Source organism: Nerophis lumbriciformis, linkage group LG02, assembly GCF_033978685.3.
Source record: "Nerophis lumbriciformis linkage group LG02, RoL_Nlum_v2.1, whole genome shotgun sequence".
Classification (NCBI taxonomy): domain Eukaryota; kingdom Metazoa; phylum Chordata; class Actinopteri; order Syngnathiformes; family Syngnathidae; genus Nerophis; species Nerophis lumbriciformis.
Genome location: NC_084549.2, coordinates 20,276,553 through 20,299,880, shown reverse-complemented (window position 1 = coordinate 20,299,880; position 23,328 = coordinate 20,276,553). Strand labels below are relative to the sequence as shown.

At 39.7% G+C, this 23,328-nt stretch overlaps 1 protein-coding gene and 1 long non-coding RNA gene across 7 annotated transcripts in view; one reads left to right on the top strand and one right to left on the bottom strand.

Moving 5' to 3' along the window:
• Positions 1 to 988, bottom strand: part of LOC133604504 (uncharacterized) — a 145,383-nt gene extending 144,395 nt beyond the window's left edge. The window contains exon 1 of the long non-coding RNA XR_009815093.1: positions 896 to 988. This is a non-coding gene — a long non-coding RNA (uncharacterized lncRNA). The remainder of the gene's footprint in view (positions 1 to 895) is intronic.
• Positions 1 to 23,328, top strand: part of hmgcll1 (3-hydroxymethyl-3-methylglutaryl-CoA lyase like 1) — a 73,892-nt gene that overhangs the window by 5,089 nt on the left and 45,475 nt on the right. For 3 of the 6 annotated variants that reach the window (XM_061957663.1, XM_061957509.1, XM_061957438.1), the window contains exons 2-7: positions 5,858 to 5,929; positions 6,361 to 6,468; positions 6,811 to 6,906; positions 10,856 to 11,004; positions 22,064 to 22,127; positions 22,204 to 22,392. In XM_061957663.1, the coding sequence (XP_061813647.1) occupies positions 6,400 to 6,468; positions 6,811 to 6,906; positions 10,856 to 11,004; positions 22,064 to 22,127; positions 22,204 to 22,392 (567 nt within the window). In that variant the 5' untranslated portion in view covers positions 5,858 to 5,929; positions 6,361 to 6,399. Of the gene's footprint in view, positions 1 to 722; positions 939 to 1,110; positions 1,131 to 5,857; positions 5,930 to 6,360; positions 6,469 to 6,810; positions 6,907 to 10,855; positions 11,005 to 22,063; positions 22,128 to 22,203; positions 22,393 to 23,328 lie in introns of those variants that run through there. The other 3 variants (XM_061957398.2, XM_061957363.1, XM_061957588.1) reach the window with 2 other exon arrangements.

The following is a 23,328-nucleotide window of genomic DNA, read 5'->3' as shown; positions in this document are numbered from 1 at the left end:
AACTATATGTGTTAAACATGCTTGTAAAATTTAAACACCTTTAACTTATTAACAATATTAACTATATGTGTTAAACATGCTTGTATTATCATTAAACACCTTTAACTTGTTAACAATATTAACTATATGTATTAAACATACTTGTATTATCATTAAACACCTTTAATTTATTAACAATATTAACTATATGTGTTAAACATGCTTGCATTATCATTAAACACCTTTAACTTGTTAACAAAAACATATATTTCATAAATAAGTAAATATAAATTATATATATGAATGAGGTAGATCCCCACGACTTGATCAATTGAAAAGTAGCTCGCCTGCAGAAAAAGTGTGAGCACGCCTGCTCCAGTGCGACTTATATATGTTTTTTTCCTTCTTTATTTTGCATTTTCGGCCGGTGCGACTTATACTCTGGAGCGATTTATACTCCGAAAAATACGGTAGCTCTTATCTCAAAATGCTCTTAAGTAGGTGTACTGTCAAGTTGAGGCACCACTGTATACACAATTGTTTAGACAGCATCTCTGCTGGGTGAAACGAAGCAGTGGACTTAAAACAATTAATTCAAAGAAAACGTCCACTGGTCAGCATGTCTTGTTGTTGCATTTTGTGGTTTTTGCTTCATAAAAAAATCCCCTCCCACCCCTTAACTGGGATGTGGCTGCCATGGCAACTGCTGAGTCATCCTCCCCAGTCAGCAGCAGCCTCCTCTAATCCCGTCTTGGTAACACCTTACATCATGCGGGCCCACATGCCCTCCATTAGCTACATTAGCTAGGACACAACAACAGGCGAGGGGGGCCTTCGTCCCATCGCGTACAGCCAGCCTGCGGATGGGGAACCTACCCGCCACGGTGAAGCATTGCCTGAGCTTTGAGCAACTCACCCAGGATTATCCATGGATAAAACACTGGCTGCTGGACGGAGAGGTGGGTGTCCTTTTCTCACGCTTTCCACGCCTCACATGATCTCGTCATGATGCTGACGCTCTGATGCTGCTTATGTAACATCACTCTCTTTGTACTTCTGCTTTGTATAAAAGAATGATGTTTTAGTTCATTGACTTGACTATTAAATGTTTACCAAGCGGCCTAAACAGATCATTACCACTCATGACTGATGTAAAATATATATATTTTTTAATTTGGTGTTTACAACTAGCACTATGCTAAACTATTACCTCCATGTAAAAGGAAAATGTACAATTAGCATTGGTATGCTAAGCTATTACCGCCATATAAACTTAATATGCACCATTAACGTTGCTCTGCTAACATATTACATCCATGTTAAAGGAAAATGTACAATTAGCATCGCTATGCTAAGTTACTACCTCCAAATAAAAGTAAAATGCACAGTTAGCATTCCTATGCTAAGCTATTATCCTCCATAATAGGAACATGTACAATTTGCATTTCTGTGGTAAGTTATTACCTCCATATAAAATGTAATATGTACCATTAGCATTGGTATGCTAAGTTGCTACTTACCTGTATACAAAATATAAAAAATAACATTGGTGTGCTAAGCTATCACCGCCATATAAATGTTATATGTACACTTGGCATTGCAATGGTAAGCTATTACAGTCATATACATTTAAAATATACAATTAGCTTTGCTATGCTGAGCTATTACCATCATAGAATCTGCATTTAAAATATACATTTAGCATTGATATGCTAAGCTATTACCTCTGTATAAATGTTTTAGTATAATTAGAATTGCTAACCTTTTACATCCATGTAAAAGGAAAATGTAAAATTAGCATCGCTATGCTAAGCTATTACCTCCATATAAAAGTAAAATGTACAGTTAGCATTCCAATGCTAAGCTATTATCTTCCATATAAAATGTAATATATACAATTAACGTTGCTCTGCTAACCTATTACCGCCATATAAAAGGAAAATGTACAATTAGCATTCCTGTGGTAAGCCATTACCTCCATATAAAATGTAATATGTACCTTTAGCATTGGTATGCTAAGTTGCTACTTACCTGTATAAAACATGTATAAATTAACATTGGTATGCTAAACTATCACCTCCATATAAATGTAATATGTACACTTGGCATTGCAATGCTAAGCTATTACAGCCATATAAATTTAAAAATATACAATTACCATTGCTATGTTGAGCTATTACCATCATAGAGTCTGCATTTAAAATATACAATTAGCATTGCTATGCTAAGCTATTACCTCTGTATACATGTTTTATGTATAATTAGAATTGCTAACCTTTTACAACCGTGTAAAAGGCAAATGTACAATTAGCATCGCTATGCTAAGATATTACTTCTGTATACAAGTTAAATGTACAGTTAGCATTCCTATGCTAAGCTATTATCCTCCAAATAAAATGTAATATATACAATTAACGTTGCTCAGCTAACCTATTACCGCCACGTGAAAGGAAATTGTACAATGAGCATTCCTGTGGTAAGCTATTACCTTCATATAAAATGTAATATGTACGATTAGCATTGGTATGCTAACTTGCTACTTACCTGTATAAAAATGTTTTAAATCAACATTGGTGTGCTAAGCTATCACCGCCATACAACTGTAATATGTACACTTGGCATTGCAATGCTAAGCTATTATAGCCATATAAATTTAAAATATACAATTAGCATTGCTATGCTAAGCTATTTCCATCATATAGTCTGCATTTAAAATATACAATTAGCATTGCTATGCTAAGCTATTACCTCTGTATACATGTTTTATGTATAATTAGAATTGCTAACCTTTTACATGCATGTAAAAGGAAAATGTACAATTAGCATCGCTATGCTAAGATATTACTTCCGTATACAAGTTAAATGTACAGTTAGCATTCCTATGCTAAGCTATTATCCTCCAAATAAAATGTAATATATACAATTAACGTTGCTCAGCTAACCTATTACCGCCATGTGAAAGGAAAATGTACAATGAGCATTCCTGTGGTAAGCTATTACCTCCATATAACATGTAATATGTACGATTAGCATTGGTATGCTAAGTTGCTACTTACCTGTATAAAATGTTTTAAAAATTAACATTGGTATCCTAAGCTATCACCTCCATATAAACGCAATATGTACACTTGGCATTGCTATGCTAAGCTATTACAGCCATATAAATGTAAAATATACAATTAGCATTGCTATGCTAAGCTATTACAGCCATATAAATATAAAATATACAATTAGCATTGCTATGCTAAGCTATTACAGCCATATAAATGTAAAATATACGATTAGCATTGATATGCTAAGCTATTACCATCATATAGTCTGCATTTAAAATATACAATTAGCATTGCTATGCTAAGCTATTACCTCTATATAAATGTTTTATGTATAATTAGTATTCACTATCACTTTCCGTATCATATTTGTACATATCGTATTTGCTGATGCTGTTCTGTTGTTGATGTTGTTGTGGTTGTTATTGTGGTTGTTGTCTCTCTGTGTTATCCCCTTCTTGTCCCCGCATATGGCTTCTTTTTTCCCCCTCTTTCTATCCCTTCCTGTTCCGGTCCGGCTGCGCCAAACATTAATATAAATCCATTTAATAAAGTCAAATACAAATAAGGCAACCACAGAAGTATCCCACACTTCTCTTTTGTAAAGTAAATATGTCCAGGATTTATGGACATCTACGTCAACAATATGATTTGCCTGAGTCGCTGGACAGGACCAATAAAAAAAAAGAAGTATAATTAGCATTGTTATACTACACTATTATTAAATGTAATATGCCTAATTAGCATTGTTATGCTAAGTAAGCTATTACCTTCATATAAATGTACTATATACAGTTGGCATTGCTATGCTAAGCTATCACCTCCATATAAACTTTATATTATAATTAGCTTTGCTCTGCTCAGCTATAAAGAACAGGCCACTGTGTTAAAACTATCGCAGTTAATTTGTGTTATTATTGAATTAAATCAGAGTGTATATGCTAACATTTAAAAAAAGAGTCTCAAGTCCAGTTTGTTTTGCTAAGCTAATTTCCAGCTGCTTATATCACGGCTGCATATTAATATAACCTTACATTTTCTAATTTGGATTACAAACGCAATGATGAGAATTATCTTTTGAAGTAAGGCATAATCTAGTTTTTAAAGATGAGTAGCAAAACTAGTTTGGAGTAGTTTTTGTAACGTATGGCGGGGGAAGGAGAGGACACAACGGCAGGGATCAGTTCAATAGGTTTATTGAACCAGATGATGAAGTGGTAGGGTGTGTATGCTACTCTAAGTGAATGGTGCAAGACGATGTGCAGAATTAATAATGTAAATGTTACCAGAGTTTGTTGTAAGTGCGTGTTGGATGAATCCTTCGTCAGACCAAAGGGGCAAGGCGAGAAGGCAGTCCATGGGCAAGCAAGCGGTCTGGGGCTGGAGAGAAGCAACGAGGTCCGTGTCCAACCTGGGGTCGAGGAATGAGGGAGGCAGTCCGAAGGAAGTCGAGGCACACAGCTCGATCACGGGAAACAGGGGAAGCACTGCAGGAAACACAGAACATAAGACACGGGAACAGGGAAGGCACAGAGAGAGAGCAAGTACGCAGGAGGGAAGCCAGAGACGGGATGCTTACTATGAGGAGTGGACTATGTTCCGGCACTGGATCTTCAGGTCCGCTGGTCTTTATGCTGTCTGTCCTCATTAGTTCCAGGTGCGCTTCTAGTGGAGGTGCCAGTCGAGCTTGCAGCAGACGGCATGAGGGGTTGCGCAAGCGCCGTGACATTTTTAATGCTAATTTGGCCGACCGGTTAGCAAACAAATTAGCCTCAGAGTGGGCCTGGAATATGTAAATGGTGTTGTTTATTTTACTTTAACAGGCGGATCGGTGCGGCGTCTTCAGTAATGAATCGACCCGTTGTGGTGAAGAAGGAGCTGAGCCGGAAGGCAAAGCTCTCAATTTACCGGTTGAGCTACGTTTCCATCCTCACCTATGGTCATGAGCTTTGGGTTGTGACCGAAAGGACCAGATCACGGGTACAAGCGTCCGAAATGAGTTTCCTCCGCCGGGTGGCGGGGCTCTCCCTTAGAGATAGGGTGAGAGGCTCTGTCATCCAGGAGGTACTCCTGGATGACACATCAAGAGGAGCCAGATGAGGTGGTTCAGGCATCTGCTGAGGATGCCATCCGAACGCCTACCTAAGGAGGTGTTTAGGGCATGTCCGACGGGCAGGAGGTCACGGGGAAGACCCAGGACTCGTTGGGAAGACTATGTCTACCGGGTGGCCTGGGAACGCCTCGGGATACCCCGGGAGGAGCTGGACGAAGTGGCTGGGGAGAGGGAAGTCTGGGCTTCTCTGCTTAGGCTGCTGCCCCCGCGACCCGACCTCGGATAAGCAGAAGAAAATGGATGGATGGATTTTACTTTAATCCACTGTTGTATATTATATCAAAATGTTTATCTTTACATGTTTATTCAAACTTTGTATACATGGACTAGACTTCTTAACTCAACTAAAATTAGGACTGCACTATGCCAACAGGATGCTAAATTTATAATCCCATTTTCACGCTCATGTTTGATCGTTCTTGCCACCGGAGTTACAGTAAATGCAGCCAGTCAAGACAAACTGTACATTAGATGGTTTGTTTAAGTGTTCATTTGCATGTTCACGACGACGATGATTGCAGTTTTTGCTGCCAAACACAGAAATTTCCCCTGTGGCTCTTGTGGGGGGGATTCTCTCTATCTTTTCCCAGTGTGTGAACATCTCTCTGGTTCCCATGCTAATGCTTGGCACTTTTATGGTTCTGTGACCGTTATGCATTTTTTGGTGACTTCCAAGCACAAATATGAATTCTTGTGTTGTATTCGTCTTTCCCAGACTGCTTCAGAGTATCCCCAGTTTGTCAAGATTGTTGAAGTAGGGCCCAGAGATGGTCTTCAAAATGAAAAGGTAAAAAAACCCGACATAATTTATATTTATGTATGCTGTCCTGCTGCTATGCTTAATCATACCTTCAAAACTACTATTTTCCCCCTGAATGTTTCTGTCTTTCCTACATAAAACACGCTCAACATATGGCTTGTGCGCCATAATTACCGTAGCATATGTTTTACATTTTCTTTGAAATCCAAGAGGGGAAGGGACATGGCTTCTGGCTTCGTTTACTCTGCTTAGCATGTCACAGTAGAATCATTCCTCATTGCATGCCAGCACTTTTTTTTTTTTTTTTTAGGTGAAGATTCCACCGCAATGTCCAGTAAAAAAAAAAAAAAAAAAAAAGAAAGAAAAAATCGTACATTCAGACATGTTGTACCTCCCAACTTGCATGGATTCAAATCCACAAAGAGCTGTTTGGTTGTTTTTTTTTATTGCTCCCCCAGGAAATTGTTCGGACAGAGGTGAAAATCCAGCTGATAGACATGCTCTCGGGATCAGGCCTGCGTGTGATCGAGGCCACCAGCTTTGTCTCCTCAAAGTGGATACCGCAGGTATTAACTCCACTTTGTGCGCAGTTAAACAGAGACGAGTGATTTACAAAGCCGAACAACTACTGTGGGCTACCTGCATCGCCGCAGATGTTTCCCCCCCTAAGATTATTTTAACATTCAGAAATACTACCCTTCCTGTCGTAAATTGCATTGCTATTTTTAAGGACATTCGAACATGTTTTTTGCTCTTTTCACGGAAATATGACATCAAGTAACTTCGCCCTTAATGGCCTGTGCAGGGACGTGAAAGGCTCGACTTGGAATGATGTATTTTCAAGAACAAGTTGTGTTGACCTTATGGGTTTATTTTTATACCTCATATGTTTTTCTCTTTTTGTTCAGATGGCTGACCACACGGAAGTTCTCACAGGGATCCAGAGAGTGCCTCGTGTTCAGTACCCAGTATTGACACCCAACATGCAAGGCTTTCAGGATGCGGTAAGTCAGTGTTTCTTAACCATAGGGCAATGGGCCGCGAGCATGCCCCATAGCAGGGGTCGGCAACCCAAAATGTTAAAAGCGCCAAATTGGACCAAAAATACAAAAAAGAAATAAAAATCTGTCTGGAGCCGCAAAAAATGTGAAGCCTTATATAAGTTTTATACTGAAAGCAACACATGATGCAAGTGTCTAAATTAGCTATATTAGCGTACTATAAAACGCTGACACAAATCTTCCATAAATCCATCCATCTTCTTCCGCTTATCTGAGGTCGGGTCGCGGGGGCAGCAGCCTAAGCAGGGAAGCCCAGACTTCCCTCTCCCCAGCCACTTCGTCCAGCTCTTCCTGTGGGACCCCGAGGCGTTCCCAGGCCAGCCGGGAGACATAGTCTTCCCAACGTGTCCTGGGTCTTCCCCGCGGCCTCCTACCGGTCGGACGTGCCCTAAACACCTCCCTAGGGAGGCGTTCGGGTGGCATCCTGACCAGATGCCCGAACCACCTCATCTGGCTCCTCTCGATGTGGAGGAACAGCGGCTTTACTTTGAGCTCCCCCCGGATGGCAGAGCTTCTCACCCTATCTCTAAGGGAGAGCCCCGCCACCCGGCGGAGGAAACTCATTTCGGCCGCTTGTACCCGTGATCTTGTCCTTTCGGTCATAACCCAAAGCTCATGACCATAGGTGAGGATGGGAACGTAGATCGACCGGTAAATTGAGAGCTTTGCCTTCCGGCTCAGCTCCTTCTTCACCACAACGGATCGATACAGCGTCCGCATTACTGAAGACGCCGCACCGATCCGCCTGTCGATCTCACGATCCACTCTTCCCTCACTCGTGAACAAGACTCCGAGGTACTTGAACTCCTCCACTTGGGGCAAGATCTCCTCCCCAACCCGGAGATGGCACTCCACCCTTTTCCGGGCGAGAACCATGGACTCGGACTTGGAGGTGCTGATTCTCATCCCAGTCGCTTCACACTCGGCTGCGAACCGATCCAGCGAGAACTGAAGATCCTGGCCAGATGAAGCCATCAGGACCACATCATCTGCAAAAAGCAGAGACCTAATCCTGCAGCCACCAAACCAGATCCCCTCAACGCCTTGACTGCGCCTAGAAATTCTGTCCATAAAAGTTATGAACAGAATCGGTGACAAAGGGCAGCCTTGGCGGAGTCCAACACTCACTGGAAACGTGTCCGACTTACTGCCGGCAATGCGGACCAAGCTCTGGCACTGATCATACAGGGAGCGGACTGCCACAATCAGACAGTCCGATACCCCATACTCTCTGAGCACTCCCCACAGGACTTCCCGAGGGACACGGTCGAATGCCTTCTCCAAGTCCACAAAACACATGCAGACTGGTTGGGCAAACTCCCATACACCCTCAAGGACCCTGTCGAGAGTATAGAGCTGGTCCACAGTTCCACGACCGGGACAAAAACCACACTGTTCCTCCTGAATCCGAGGTTCAACTATCCGGCGTAGCCTCCTCTCCAGACACAAATCTTTGTTGAGAGAAATGTTGTATTTTAATTTTTATTCTGCACACTTTTGCAACATTGGACATCATTAGTAAAATGGAGGCTTCTCACAGGATTAGATAACTTCTGGAAATTACTGGTTTAGAATGGCCAAAAGGTACAGATGTTAAAGTTAAAGTACCAATGATTGTCACACACACACTGGGTGTGGTGAAATTTTGTCCTCTGCATTTGACCCATCCCCTTGTTCACCCCCTGGGAGGTGAGGGGAGCAGTGGGCAGCAGCGGTGCCGCGCCCGGGAATCATTTTTGGTGATTTAACCCCCAATTCCAACCCTTGATGCTGAGTGCCAAGCAGGGAGGTCATGGGTCCCATTTTTATAGTCTTTGGTATGACTCAGCCGGGGTTTGAACTCACAACCTACCGATATCAGGGTGGACACTCTAACCATTAGGCCACTGAGTAGCCACTGTGTGTGTCCAAGTTTAAGGAAACGGTAGGCTGTCTTTTTCTAATGGATTTATTACAATCTTTGCAAGCTGGGCAACGTTTGCTGTGGTCTGGAACAACATGGCGCACAACTATGAGAAATGCAGCCAATATTACGTACAGATAATGTGTCATGAGACGTGCACATATAAATTAAATACACAGAGGACATAACTAAAGGAAATTGAATGAGCTCAAATATGCCTACAAACAAGGCATAACGATGCAATATGTACATACAACTAGCCTAAATAGCATGTTAGCATCGATTAGCTTGCAGTCATGGATTGACCAAATATGCCTGATAAGCACTCCAGCAAATCAATAAAATCAACAAAGCTCACTTTTGTGTATTCACGCACAGCATAAAACGTTTGGTGGACAAAATGAGACAAAGAAGAAGTGGCATAAAACACGTCTTTTGGAGAAAGTTGTACATGTAAACAAACTACGATGAGTTCAAGGATCGTTGAAATTAGTAGGATAAAACGGTGATTGCCAAATACTCTCATCAGTGAAGCATGTATAACGTAAACAGTGGGATTTCTAACAATTAGGAAGGTTTGTGTCATGTTTGGTCTCCTACAGAAAATATATTAAAACATCCATCCATCCATCCATCTTCTTCCGCTTATCCGAGGTCGGGTCGCGGGGGCAGCAGCCTAAGCAGGGAAGCCCAGACTTTCCTCTCCCCAGCCACTTCGTCCAGCTCCTCCCGGGGGATCCCGAGGCGTTCCCAGGCCAGCCGGGAGACATAGTCTTCCCAACGTGTCCTGGGTCTTCCCCATGGCCTCCTACCGGTTGGACGTGCCCTAAACACCTCCCGAGGGAGGCGTTTGGGTGGCATCCTGACCAGATGCCCGAACCACCTCATCTGGCTCCTCTCGATGTGGAGGAGCAGTGGCTTTACTTTGAGCTCCCCCCGGATTGCAGAGCTTCTCACTCTATCTCTAAGGGAGAGCCCCGCCACCCGGAGGAGGAAACTAATTTCGGCCGCCTGTACCCGTGATCTTGTCCTTTCGGTCATAACCCAAAGCTCATGACCATAGGTAAGGATGGGAACGTAGATCGACCGGTAAATTGAGAGCTTTGCCTTCCGGCTCAGCTCCTTCTTCACCACAACGGATCGATACAGCGTCCGCATTACTGAAGATGCCGCACCGATCCGCCTGTCGATCTCACGAACAAACTTTTTTTTTTTTTCTTCTTTTTCCATTTTCACACATCTCTGAAAGAGGTCCAGGGAGCCACTAGGGAGGCGCTAAAGAGCTGCATGCGGCTCTAGAGCCGCGGGTTGCTGACCCCCGCTCCAGAGGGTCATCAAAAAATATCTGATTCTCAGCTGTGGTCCGTATGGGCCGCAGCGGCACTCTGTTGTAATATACTTTTCCACCACTAGTGGCAGTAATGATAACAGCAAACAAACAGAAGAAGTCTGAAGCAAAAGTCATAGAGAAGTTTCTTAAATGCAAAAATTATGACTAAAGTGGTGAAGCTGTTGTTTTATTTAACTTGTATTGTATAGACAGTTTATTTAAGAAACATATATATTATCATTAGTTATTCTTAATTTAGTTGGACTATATTTATTTAACACGGTGTAATTGCATATAATTTTTTGTTATCAGTTTATGAGTCCATTCTGCAGTATAGTTAAATAGTATTTATTTTTGTAACCAGCCTGACCTCAATAATAATATTTGAGATTAACACATGCTTTCATATCATTTGACAAAGTTTATCCTGTTATATATAAATATTAAATACGATTTAAATCAAGAGTAAGATTTCTAATTCAGTGTTCATATTTTAGTGGGCCCTGAGCCCCTAGTGGAAAAGAGTGGCCCTGAGGTGAAATAGGTAAAGAACCCCTGCTGTAATTAAGTCATGATTTATTTAGTGAATCCCATAGAAAATACCTGTTAACTGAAATTTTTCTCCTTACTTTGTGTTTGAAATGTTTCTTCTGCTAAAGGTTGCAGCTGGCGCTACTGAAATTGCAGTGTTTGGGTCGGCGTCTGAGACCTTCAGCGTGAAAAACATTAATTGCTCTATTGAAGAAAGCATGCTAAGGTTTGAAGAGGTTGTCAAGAGTGCCAAAGAGCGAGATATTCCAGTTCGCGGGTTTGTATTCTTTGTATTTCATCGTCACATACAGTATGTTTTGACACCAGTTCCTAACTTGGTCGGTTCGGAAGACCTTTAAGATTCTGGACTAATGATACTTTTGTATTCATTATGACGCGCTGTCACATTCAAGTCAAGTGCCGCTGCTTCGCACGGGTAGATAATACTCGGCTTGGAATAATCACAAATAAGGAAGCAACACCACACAAAAATTGGTAACGCAACAATATTTCCCCCTCGTTCCCCAAAGTCACGCACGCTAATAGGATTAAGTGTCAGTTTGAAGTGAACGCATGACCGCACTAGATAATACTCGGCTTGGAATAATCACAAATAAGGAAGCAATACCCCACAAAAATTGGTAACAACAATGTTTCCCCCTCGTCCCCAAAGTCACGCACGCTAATAGGATTAAGTGTCAGTTTGAAGTGAATGCACAACCGCACTTCATCAACCTGCCCATCCTCTAAGCCAGTGATTTTCAACCTTTTTTGAGCCAAGGCACATTTTTCGTGTCGACAAAATCCGGAGGCACACCACCAGCAGAAATCATTAAACAACGAAATTCAGTTGACAGTAAAAAGTCGTTGTGGCAATTGTTGGATATGACTTTAAACCATAACCAAGCATGCATCAATATAGCTCTTGTCTCAAAGTAGGTGTACTGTCACCACCTGTCACATCACGCCGTGACTTATTTGGAGTTTTTTGCTGATTTCACGTGTTTAGTGGTTTAGTTCTTGTCTTTGGTGGCTTTTTCTATTTTTTTGGTATTTTCCTGTAGCAGTTTCATGTCTTCCTTTGAACGATATTTCCCGCATCTACTTTGTTTTTATCCTTCTTCGCGGGGACATTGTCGATTGTCATGTTCGGATGTACATCGTGGACGCCATCTTTGCTCCACAGTAAGTCTTTGCTGTCGTCCAGCATTCTGTTTTTGTTTACTTTGTAGCCAGTTCAGTTTTAGTTTCGTTCTGCATAGCCTTCCCTAAGCTTCAATGCCTTTTCTTAAGGGCACTCTCCTTTTGTTTGTTTTTGGTTTAAGCATTAGACACCTTTTTACCTGCACGCTGCCTCCCGCTGTTCCTAACATCTACAAAGCAATTAGCTACCTGCTGCCACCTACTGATATGGAAGAGTATTACACGGTTACTCTGCCGAGCTCTAGACAGCACCGACACTCAACAACAACACATCATTTGCAGACTATAATTACTGGTTTGCAAAAAATATTTTTTACCCCAAAGAGGTGAAATTAGATAATCTCCCACGACACACCAGACTGTATCTCACGGCACACTAGCCGCGGCACAGTGGGTGAAAAACACTGCTCTAAGCCAGTGGTCCCCAACCTTTTTGTAACTGCGGACCGGTCAACGCTTGAAAATTTGTCCCACGGACCGGGGTGTGGGGGTTATGGTATTTTGTCTTTTTTTTTTCTTTTGGTCATAAAAAAATACAATCATGTGTGCTTACGGACTGTATCCCTGCAGACTGTATTGATCTATATTGATATATAATGTAGGAACCAGAAATATTAATAACAGAAAGAAACAACCCTTTTGTGCGAATGAGTGTGAATGAGTGTAAATGGGGGAGGGAGTTTTTTTGGGTTGGTGCACTAATTGTAAGTGTATCTTGTGTTTTTTATGTTGATTTAATAAAAAAAAAAAAAAAATATATATTTTTTTTTATTTATTTATTTATTTTTATTTTTTTTAATTTCTTGTGTGGCCCGAGTACCAATCGATCCACGGACCGGTACCGGGCCGCGGCCCGGTGGTTGGGGACCACTGCTCTAAGCGATCCAGTAATCCACATATAATAACACAACACATATACGTCGGTGGCTCTTGTCACTACATGATCGGTCCTGGTCCAGGAAGACACGATCATGCATGAAGATAACGTCACTTCCTGCCTACTCGGTTTATGGCAGTTATGACTGTTACCATTGTTTACATTTTTGTAATCTTTATTTGAATAACAATGTCATATGAAAGATTGCATACAAAACAAAACAAACGTTACTTAAGAATACAGTATTTATTTTAAAACCGTACAGAAACCTGAACGATGTGCTCAGCAACTCTAAATGACAAATCAATCAATCTTTTTTTGCTACTTTAATTACATCAAATACATCAATTATCAATACACTGCATCCCTACATACAGCTAGTGCAAATATTGTTTACCTGGTGAATGGATGCCTTTTACCACTGCATAATACCTATTTGGCTTTACTTAGTATTGATTTGTAACCACAACCACTTTATTATAAATTAGCAAGAGACATGACAGTGGAACCTCGATTTACAAATGTAATTGTTTTTTGAATAGGGTTTGTAAATATAAAAGATTGTATAGTAAAGAACATTTCTCCATAAGTAACCATGTAAACATAAATAATGGATTGCAGCTTTAACAAAAGTCTATATTTTAGTAAAAGTTTGTACAATTTGAATTAGGGATGTCCGATAATGGCTTTTTGCCGATATCCGATATTCCCATATTGTCCAACTCTTTAATTACCGATACCGATATCAACCGATACTGATATATACAGTCGTGGAATTAACACATTATAATGCCTAATTTGGACAACTAGGTATGGTGAAGATAAGGTCCTTTTTTTTAAAAATTAATAAAATAAAATAAGATAAATAAATTAAAAATATTTTCTTGAATAAAAAAGAAAGTAAAACAATATAAAAACAGTTACATAGAAACTAGTAATTAATGAAAATTAGTAAAATTAACTGTTAAAGGTTAATACTATAAGTGGATCAGCAGCACGCACAATCATGTGTGCTTACGGATTGTATCCCTTGCAGACTGTATTGATCTATATTGATATATAATGTAGGAACCAGAATATTGATAACATAAAGAAACAACCCTTTTGTGTAAATGGGGAAGGGAGTTTTTTTGGGTTGGTGCACTAATTGTAAGTGTATCTTGTGTTTTTTATGTTGATTTAATAAAAAAATTAAAAAATTTAAAAAACGATACCGATAATAAAAAAAACGATACCGATAATTTCTGATATTACATTTTAAAGCTTTTATCGGCCGATAATATTGGCAGGCCAATATTATTGGACATCTCTACTTTGAATACAATATAAACGGTATAGTACTGTATATCCAACAAACATAACAAAGGGGTGATGAATCAACTATCTATCAACAATTGTCTTCCTCGTATGCTGCCCTCCTGCCAAACAATCACCCACACTGTCAGTAGTTCTGTGGAGCACTTATAGTTCGAAATCACAAAACTTTCTAACCTTAACAGCCAGGTCACTACAATTAATTAATGATCTAATTAGGAATATAAAAAAAAAATCCACTTTAACTTGTTGGTTAATCTTCTTGGGGAGCAGTGGAAGGGAGGGAGAGGCAGTATCGACAACGCTGTGGATGCCTCCTGATTGTTTCACATAGCACATGGCCATTGTTTTCTTTGGACTCACATTGAGCTAGAAAACGAGAAACATTTTTCTAAAAAATCTCACAATAAACACTGAGCACAGCAGCTAACAGCAACACTGCTGAGCTGACAAACAATGTGCAGCAGAGATCTAAAAGCCCGCCCAAAATGGGCTTGCTGCTAGGCACAAATTGGCTGGGCTGCAAAGCACAAAATGAGTGGATGAAAGGTTGGTACACTTAGACACGATTTACACACCAAAGCATATTTTTATTCGGTCTGTGGTTCGTAAATTAAAAAGCTTGTACAATGAGGGGGTTTGTAAATCAAGATTCCATTGTACTGTAGAGATACCCATCCAACAAGTTGTCATCTTCATCACTGCCAAGCATTTGTTCCGGGTGGCTGAGTCTGCAGTCATTTAGTACCAAAATGAGGCACCACTAGCTTATTTTTTCCGTCTGGTTACATCTGTTTACGTTGGCTCTGGTGCCATCATGGAACAGGGGATATATATCAGGGGAGTCGAAACTTTTTTTTTTACCTGGGGGCCGCATTGGGCTAACATTTTTTAGCCCAGTGTCTATATATATATATATATATATATATATATATATATATATATATATATATATATATATATATATATATATATATATATATATATATATATATATATATATATATGTGTGTGTGTGTGTGTATATATAAATATATATATATATATATATATATATATATATATATATATACAGTATATATGTGTATATATATATAAATAGATGTGTATATATATATATATATATATATATATATATATATACATATATATATATATATATATATATATATATATATATACACCTTATTTTTCGGACTATAAGTCGCAGTTTTTTTCATAGTTTGGCCGGGCTCCAGTGAGACTTATATATGTTTTTTTCCTTCTTTATTATGCATTTTCGGCAGGTGCGACTTATACTTCGGTGCGACTTATAGTCCGAAAAATACGGTATATATATATATATATATATATATATATATATATATATATATATATATATATATATATATATATATATATATACACACACACACGTGTACATATAAATGTACATACACACACATAACATTTTCATATACAGTATATATATAAATATATATAAATATATATATATATATATATATATATATATATATATGTATATATATATATATATATATATATGTATATATATATATATATATATATATATATATATATATATATATATATATATATATATATATATATATATATATATATATATATATACAATACTCCATATATATTTATACAGTTCTGAAGTTATTGTAGTGCAATAGATATTAAATGTAATTTGATTAATAAGATATTCTAAATACATTTGGTATCTAAATCAGTACACTAACTTTGATTGTTTTTTGTAGTATTTTTTTCTTCCAACTGTATGCTTTTTCTTTCAGAGTGCATGTGCGCTCAAGTTTACGCAGCAGTTTTTACATGTATTCGGCAATCGCAGTGATTTACATCTGCATATTAATGTCCTACCATACAACACAACCTACGATAAAGCCCAATTTTCGAGGGTAATCTCCATTACACTGTCATATGTATGAGCGTGCGCGCACACAGACACACAACAATGCTTTTTTTTTTTCACACAACAGTGTGTTGATTGTGATGTAACAACAGACATTTATACAAAAATAAAGAATGTAGGATTCACAATATTATCAGGAAATGACCAGAGACTCTTCGGTTTGCATTGATTTAATCAAGCTATATTAAGTATAAACGATAAAACATTGAATATTGAGAGTATGTCTACCTTGTTTACTTCCATGACGACCTCCTTATAAAGATTTGCAATCAGAACTGTCAAGCAGCTAAAATGCGCCAAACATTGCAAAGTGTGGAGAGAGTGTTTTGCATATGACCCATCATGCATGGATTTATATGGTTGTATTTTTATATTATGTACAGTGCATTGAACGTTTTTTAATGAGCAGTAGGTGTGTTATGTGCAACCATGTGTATTGACTTTCTGTGTTGGCCATACTTGCCAACCTTGAGATCTCCGATTTCGGGAGGTGGGGGGTGGGGGGCGTGGTCGGGGGTGGGGCGGGGGGCGTGGTTGGGAGCGTGGTTAAGATATATATATATATATATATATATATATATATATATATATATATATATGTATAAGAAATACTTGACTTTCAGTGAATTCTAGCTATATATATATATATATATATATATATATATATATATTTATTTTATTATATATATATATATATATATATATATATATATATATATATATATATATATATATATATATATATATATATATATATATATATATAAATAAAATAAATACTTGAATTTCAGTGTTCATTTATTCACACATATACACACACATAACACTCCTCTACTCATTGTTGAGTTAAGGGTTGAATTGTCCATCCTTGTTCTATTCTCTGTCACTATTTCAGAACACACACATTATACAAATATACATTATAAAATCAGTAAGAAAACGGGAGCTCTAATTTGGGAGTCTGAATTAGGATCAGAAGTTCCTATATAAACATTGCGTACTCACGTCGCCATTTTGTATTGATTACTGCAGCTGTGCACTGGATTAATTCACAAATACAAACTACAACTCACAAACACTTTAGAGTTAGGCTCCACCATCAGAATGTGTACTTAAACTTATAAAGATCACATGGATATTATTCAGTGAGTTGATTCACCAAAACTAACCTGTTATACAGAAGGAAAAAGCACACAGGACGTTTCAATTGTTCACAGACTGGTCGCTCTCATCAGAATGACAAGACACTTTTGGTCTGCAGGTGATAGCATTCAATTGGGAAGAAACGCCCTACTGCCTCCTACTGACCAATGTGAATACTGATAAATGTGTAATGACAGCTCCAAAAACGAATTCAAACCACAAAATAAAATAAATAAATCAACACAAAAATGTAACACATTATGGGTGGGTCACATATGCATGTACAGTAGATGGCAGTATTGTCTTGTTTAAAAGTGTCACAACATTGCTGTTTACGGCAGACGAACTGCTTTACGGTAGACAAAAACTTGACTGCTGTTGTTGTGTGTTGTTGCCGCGCTGGGAGGACGTTAATGAAACTGCCAAACAATAAACCCACATAAGAAACCAAGAACTCGCCCTCGATCATTCTACAGTTATAATGTGATTGGGCAGGCATGCTGTTTGTATTGTGGGAAAGCAGACGTGAGAACAGGCTGTCAACACGTCACTCAGGTCCGCATGGAGCTGGAGGGGGCCTGGCCTCCAGCTCCGCCTGAATTTCGGGAGATTTTCGGGAGAAAATTTGTCCCGGGAGGTTTTCGGGAGAGGCGCTGAATTTCAGGAGTCTCCCGGAAAATCCGGGAGGGTTGGCAAGTATGGTGTTGGCTATAGTTGATTTGCACCATGAGCGGGAAAGGTTGTTTTGATTGGCTCATATAAATCAACGCTGTACTCCTTAACCATAATAAAATGTATGGTCATTGAACTATATTACTAACGTGGATTCAAACACACGCAATTAGATTGTCAGATATTTGAAATTAAACTCGAGACACGACACTGCGGACGGATTTCTTATTTAATTTATGACGTCTTGCAGGCCAGACTGAAGACCCAGGCGGGTCGCATTTGACCTGCTGGCTATATTTTGGATACACCTGATATATATGAACCACTTAAAATGACTCAACACACAGCTATTATTGTCTAAATAGCAGGAAATACAAGGGAGCAAATTGTATTTAAGGTGTGAATATTCATTGTAAGCACTGTTTTTATACAGCACTGCCTTAATCCTCTTGGACATGGAAGTGATCGGAGCTGCACAGGTTACTGGAATCTTCCTCCACGCTTCCACGATGACATCACTGACATGTGCTGTTGATGTTAGACATCCTCATCTTCCTTCTTGCTTTCTGCATGAGGATGCCCAACCGGCTTTGACCAATTGTGTTCAAGTCTGTAGACATACTTTGTCACTCCATCACTTTCAGCGTCCTCACTTGTCATCTTGGAGGTGTGTTTGGGCTCCTCATGTTGGAAAACTGCCACGTGGTCCAGTTTCCCAGGGGAGGGGATTAAGCTTTGCTTCATCGTGTCAAAGTACATTTTGGGATCTATGTTTCCCTCAATTAACCGTAGCTACCCAGTGCTGGCAGCACTAATACTGCCCCAGACCATGATGCCGCCACCATGGTGTGTCTGCTTACTCTAGCCAACATTAGTGATGCGTTCATTTTCCCGCAGTACAGCTACAAATGTAGTTGATCTGAGGCTGTATTGTGCAGTGGAAAAACATCAAAATATTCATAAAGCAGAATGTAAGAATTTGGAAAAGTTGGACATTTTTGTTGGTAGTCCGTTCCAAAAGGTCTAAAGAGACCGAATGGTACAAAACTCCATAATGTTCCCATTAAAAAAATATGTAAATCAAATTAATCTATTTCAGACAAACAAAAATATTATATTTTTCGGACTATAAGGCGCACTTAAAATCCTTCCATTTTTTTTTTTAAAACGTTGTAATTTACGGAATAACTCTGGTTGTGCTTACCGACCTTGAAGCAATTTTATTTGGTACATGGTGTAATGATAAGTGTGACCAGTCATACATAAGAGATAAGTGTAGACCTCAACATTACGCCAGTAAACAACACCAAAACTTTAAATGTTCCATTGAAAATAAAAGAACATTACACACGGCACTCAAAAATCGGTCAAAATGTTTTAGTATGACTTTGAAGCCACACCGCTTGATGGATTGTCGGCCCATTACGGCTACCGTAGTCAGAGATACAAGTATTACTATGGTGTTTGTATAAGGAGCGCAAAATGGCACCCATTAACAGACTGTCTGGCGTTTTGTTTCACAATATTATGCAAAACCAACTGTTCTTACCTTCTGGAACCTGCATAAGTCCTGAAAATTTGCGCATTTCCGCCACTGTAGTCCGTGACGATGCCATAGTTGATAAGCTTCTTTTTCACTATCTTTTTACTATGGGACATTCATCCTCTGCTGTTGCCATTTCTAATATAAAGTAGTGTAAAGTTCTTACTTATATCTCCATATGGAAGCGCTAAAAACTATCACTGTGGTGGGTTTACATAATACACCCACGAAACTTTAGTTATTAGACAGTTCCGGTCGGACGGTTTTTCACGTGACACATTTCCGGTGTTGTTGCACTAGTGAGCCACGGATGAGGAGATGCTGCTCCGTTGTTTATTTAAGTAAAGTCTGAATGTCATTAAAACAGTTAGCGCCATGTTTTGACACTTCTTTGACTCCCGTCCTTGCACAAAAAAGATAACGGGGAAAAGACGCTGTCGAAGGTGAGCCACGTAAATAAGACCGCCCACAAAACGGCGCATCCTGAAGCGACTGTCAGAAAGCGACTTGAAGATGGTCTGTAAAACATAATCTTGACCAAAGAACCACCATTACATGTTATATAGACCACAAGGAAATTTTTAAATTTAGAAAAAAATCATAATATGACCACTTTAATGCGCCTTATAATCCGGTGCGCCTTTTGTACGAAAAAAGACCTGAATAGACCCGCTCATCGGCAATGCGCCTTATAATCCGGTGCGCCCTATGGTCCAGAAAATATGGTAATAAGGTTTTACCTGCAGAAAATAAGCAGAACTACATACTCATTGCTGTCTCTGTCAACAAGAGTCTTCGTTAAAGCCAGTTTTCTTAAATCCAATAGTGTTTCTCACCTTTTTATCAAAGTGCTCCGACTTGCACTTTCTTTGGCCCCATGGTGGTCTATTATGCTGTTTATGTTCCTGTCTATCTGTGTTGGCCCTATGATGAGGTGACGACTTGTCCAGGGTGTACCCCGCCTTCCACCCGATTGTAGCTGAGATAGGTTCCAGCGCCCCCCGCGACCCCGAAGGGAATAAGCGGTAGAAAATGGATGGATGGATGGATGGATGTTACAGTCTGGTGTGCCGTGGGAGAATATGTAATTTCACCTATAAAATATTTTTTGCAAACCAGTAATAATAATCTGCAAATGTGCCGTTGTTGAGTGTCTGTACTGTTTAGAGCTCGGCAGAGTAACCATGTTATTCTCTTCCATATCAGTAGGTGGCAGCAGGTAGCTAATTGCTTTGTAGATGTCGGGAACATGGTTGTCATGACGACTGTGCATGTAAAAGGTATCTAATGCTTAAAACAAACATTTAAAAAAGGCGAATGCCGCTAAGAAAAGGCATTGAAGCTTAGGGAAGGCTATGCAAAACGAAACAAAAACTGAACTGGTTGCAAAGTAAACAAAAACAGAATGCTGGACGACAGCAAAGACTTACAGTGTGTGGAGCAGACAGCGTTCACAAAGTACATCCGAACATGACATGACAATCAACAATGTCCCCGCAAAGAAGGATAGCGACAACTTAAATAGCCTCGATTGCTAAAACAAAGCAGGTGCGGGGAATAGCGCTCAAGGAAGACATGAAACTTCTACAGGAAAATACAGACAAAACAGGAAAAGCCACCAAAATAGGAGCGCAAGATAAAAACTAAAACACTACACACAGGAAGACACCAAAAAACTCCAAATAAGTCACGGCGTGATGTGACAGTACTTTGAGACAAGAGCTATAGTCATGCATGGTTGGTTATGGTTTGAATTCTTATCCAACACTTGCGAGAACAACTTTTTATTGTCAAAATCAGCTGCTGAGTTTAATTTTTTATTGATTTCTGCCAGTGGTGTGCCTCCACATTTGTTCAATGAAAAAAAGGTGCCTTGGCTCAAAAAATGTTGAAAAACACTGTATTGTGCAGCCACATTCAAGAAAATAAAAGCATGGAGACGTGGTAGTTAGCAAAGAACCAGTGATGATGTCACAAAGAGCTGACAGGGCTGAATGGGGAATGACTTCCGAGTGGGAAGTCGAAAGCGGGCCAACAGCATGTTTTGTGATAATAACATGTTACAGACACAGTTGGACTCATGCAGTGTACGAATAACAAGACAAGATTGAGTCAGCGATGCTTTGTTTGGGCACAGCGGGAAGATTGGGGAAAACGACATAGTTCCTTGTGGGGTCGTTTGGGCGCACAACAACCACAACGGGAGATAAAAAACTTTGGTGTATATGAAACATTTGTGGCGGTCCCTGCGGGTTGTGCTCAAATTGTTTTGGGGTAAAAGGAAAGACGTGTTCTGAAAATATATGAAGTTGTTAGGATAAGTGCTCAATGAATAATGTCCAATTAACAGTAATACCTGCCCCTGCAACGACGTTTGGGTTGATGGCAGCCATGGCAACACTCCCAGAAAAGTAGATACAGGAGATAAACAAACAGCTCTTGATTTGTGATGATCAACATCTGTGTTCCTTGTAACAAATACTGTTTGAACTGGATCATCACCAGATTATAATCACCAGTATGTGCACATAATGAAAAGTTCAGCAGGGTTTTTTTAATGTTTCTCATGCATAAATCACTTGCTTGGCCTTTGCATCATGTCTGCATAATTATTGTGCAAATTAATGACAGTGGTCCTTTTGCAGATACGTTTCTTGTGCCCTTGGTTGCCCTTACGAGGGAAACATAGAACCTACCAAAGTTGCAGAGGTGAGCAATATAAATATTCTTTTAGATTGATAAGTCTTATAAATTATCTGTAACCGTGTAAAATGTTTTCTCTCAGGTGGCAAAGCGGTTATATGAGATGGGATGCTACGAGGTCTCTCTGGGGGACACCATTGGCGTGGGCACTCCCGGTTCCATGCGGAAAATGCTGCAGTGTGTGTTAAAGGAGATTCCGCCCAGCGCTCTGGCAGTTCACTGCCATGACACATACGGGCAAGCGTTGGCAAACATCCTCACCGCACTTCAGGTGACAACTCCCCACAGTAGCTCCAACTGTTACATGTTCTCATGTGGTCGGGGCCCAGTAATTAGAAGGGCTTTTAGCATGTAGAGCAAGGGTGTCAAACTCATTTTAGATCGGGGGCCACATGGAGAAAAATCTAATCCCAAGTGGGCCAGACTGATAAAATCCTGGCACGATAACTTAAAGGGGAACATTATCACCAGACCTATGTAAGCGTCAATATATACCTTGATGTTGCAGAAAAAAGACCATATATTTTTTTAACCGATTTCCTAATTCTAAATGGGTGAATTTTGGCGAAATAAACGCCTTTCTAATATTCGCTCTCGGAGCGATGACGTCACAATGTGACGTCGCATCGGGAAGCAATCCGCCATTTTCTCAAACACAGAGTCAAATCAGCTCTGTTATTTTCCGTTTTTTCGACTGTTTTCCGTACCTTGGAGACATCATGCCTCGTCCCTTATGCCACCGAAGATGATCAAGAGAAGAATATCGACCCTAGCTTCCCTGGCCTGATGACATGAGTGTATGTCTCAAGAATATATTAATTGATGAAAACTGGGCTGTCTGCACTCTCAAAGTGCATGTTGTTGCCAAATGTATTTCATATGCTGTAAACCTAGTTCATAGTTGTTAGTTTCCTTTAATGCCAAACAAACACATACCAATCGTTGGTTAGAAGGCGATCGCCGAATTCGTCCTCGCTTTCTCCCGTGTTGCTGGCTGTCGTGTCGTTTTTGTCGGTTTCGCTTGCATACGGTTCAAACCGATATGGCTCAATAGCTCCAGTTTCTTCTTCAATTTTGTTTTCGCTACCTGCCTCCACACTACAACCATCCGTTTCAATACATGCGTAATCTGTTGAATCGCTTAAGCCGTTGAAATCCGAGTCTGAATCCGAGCTAATGTCGCTATACCTTGCTGTTCTATGCGCCA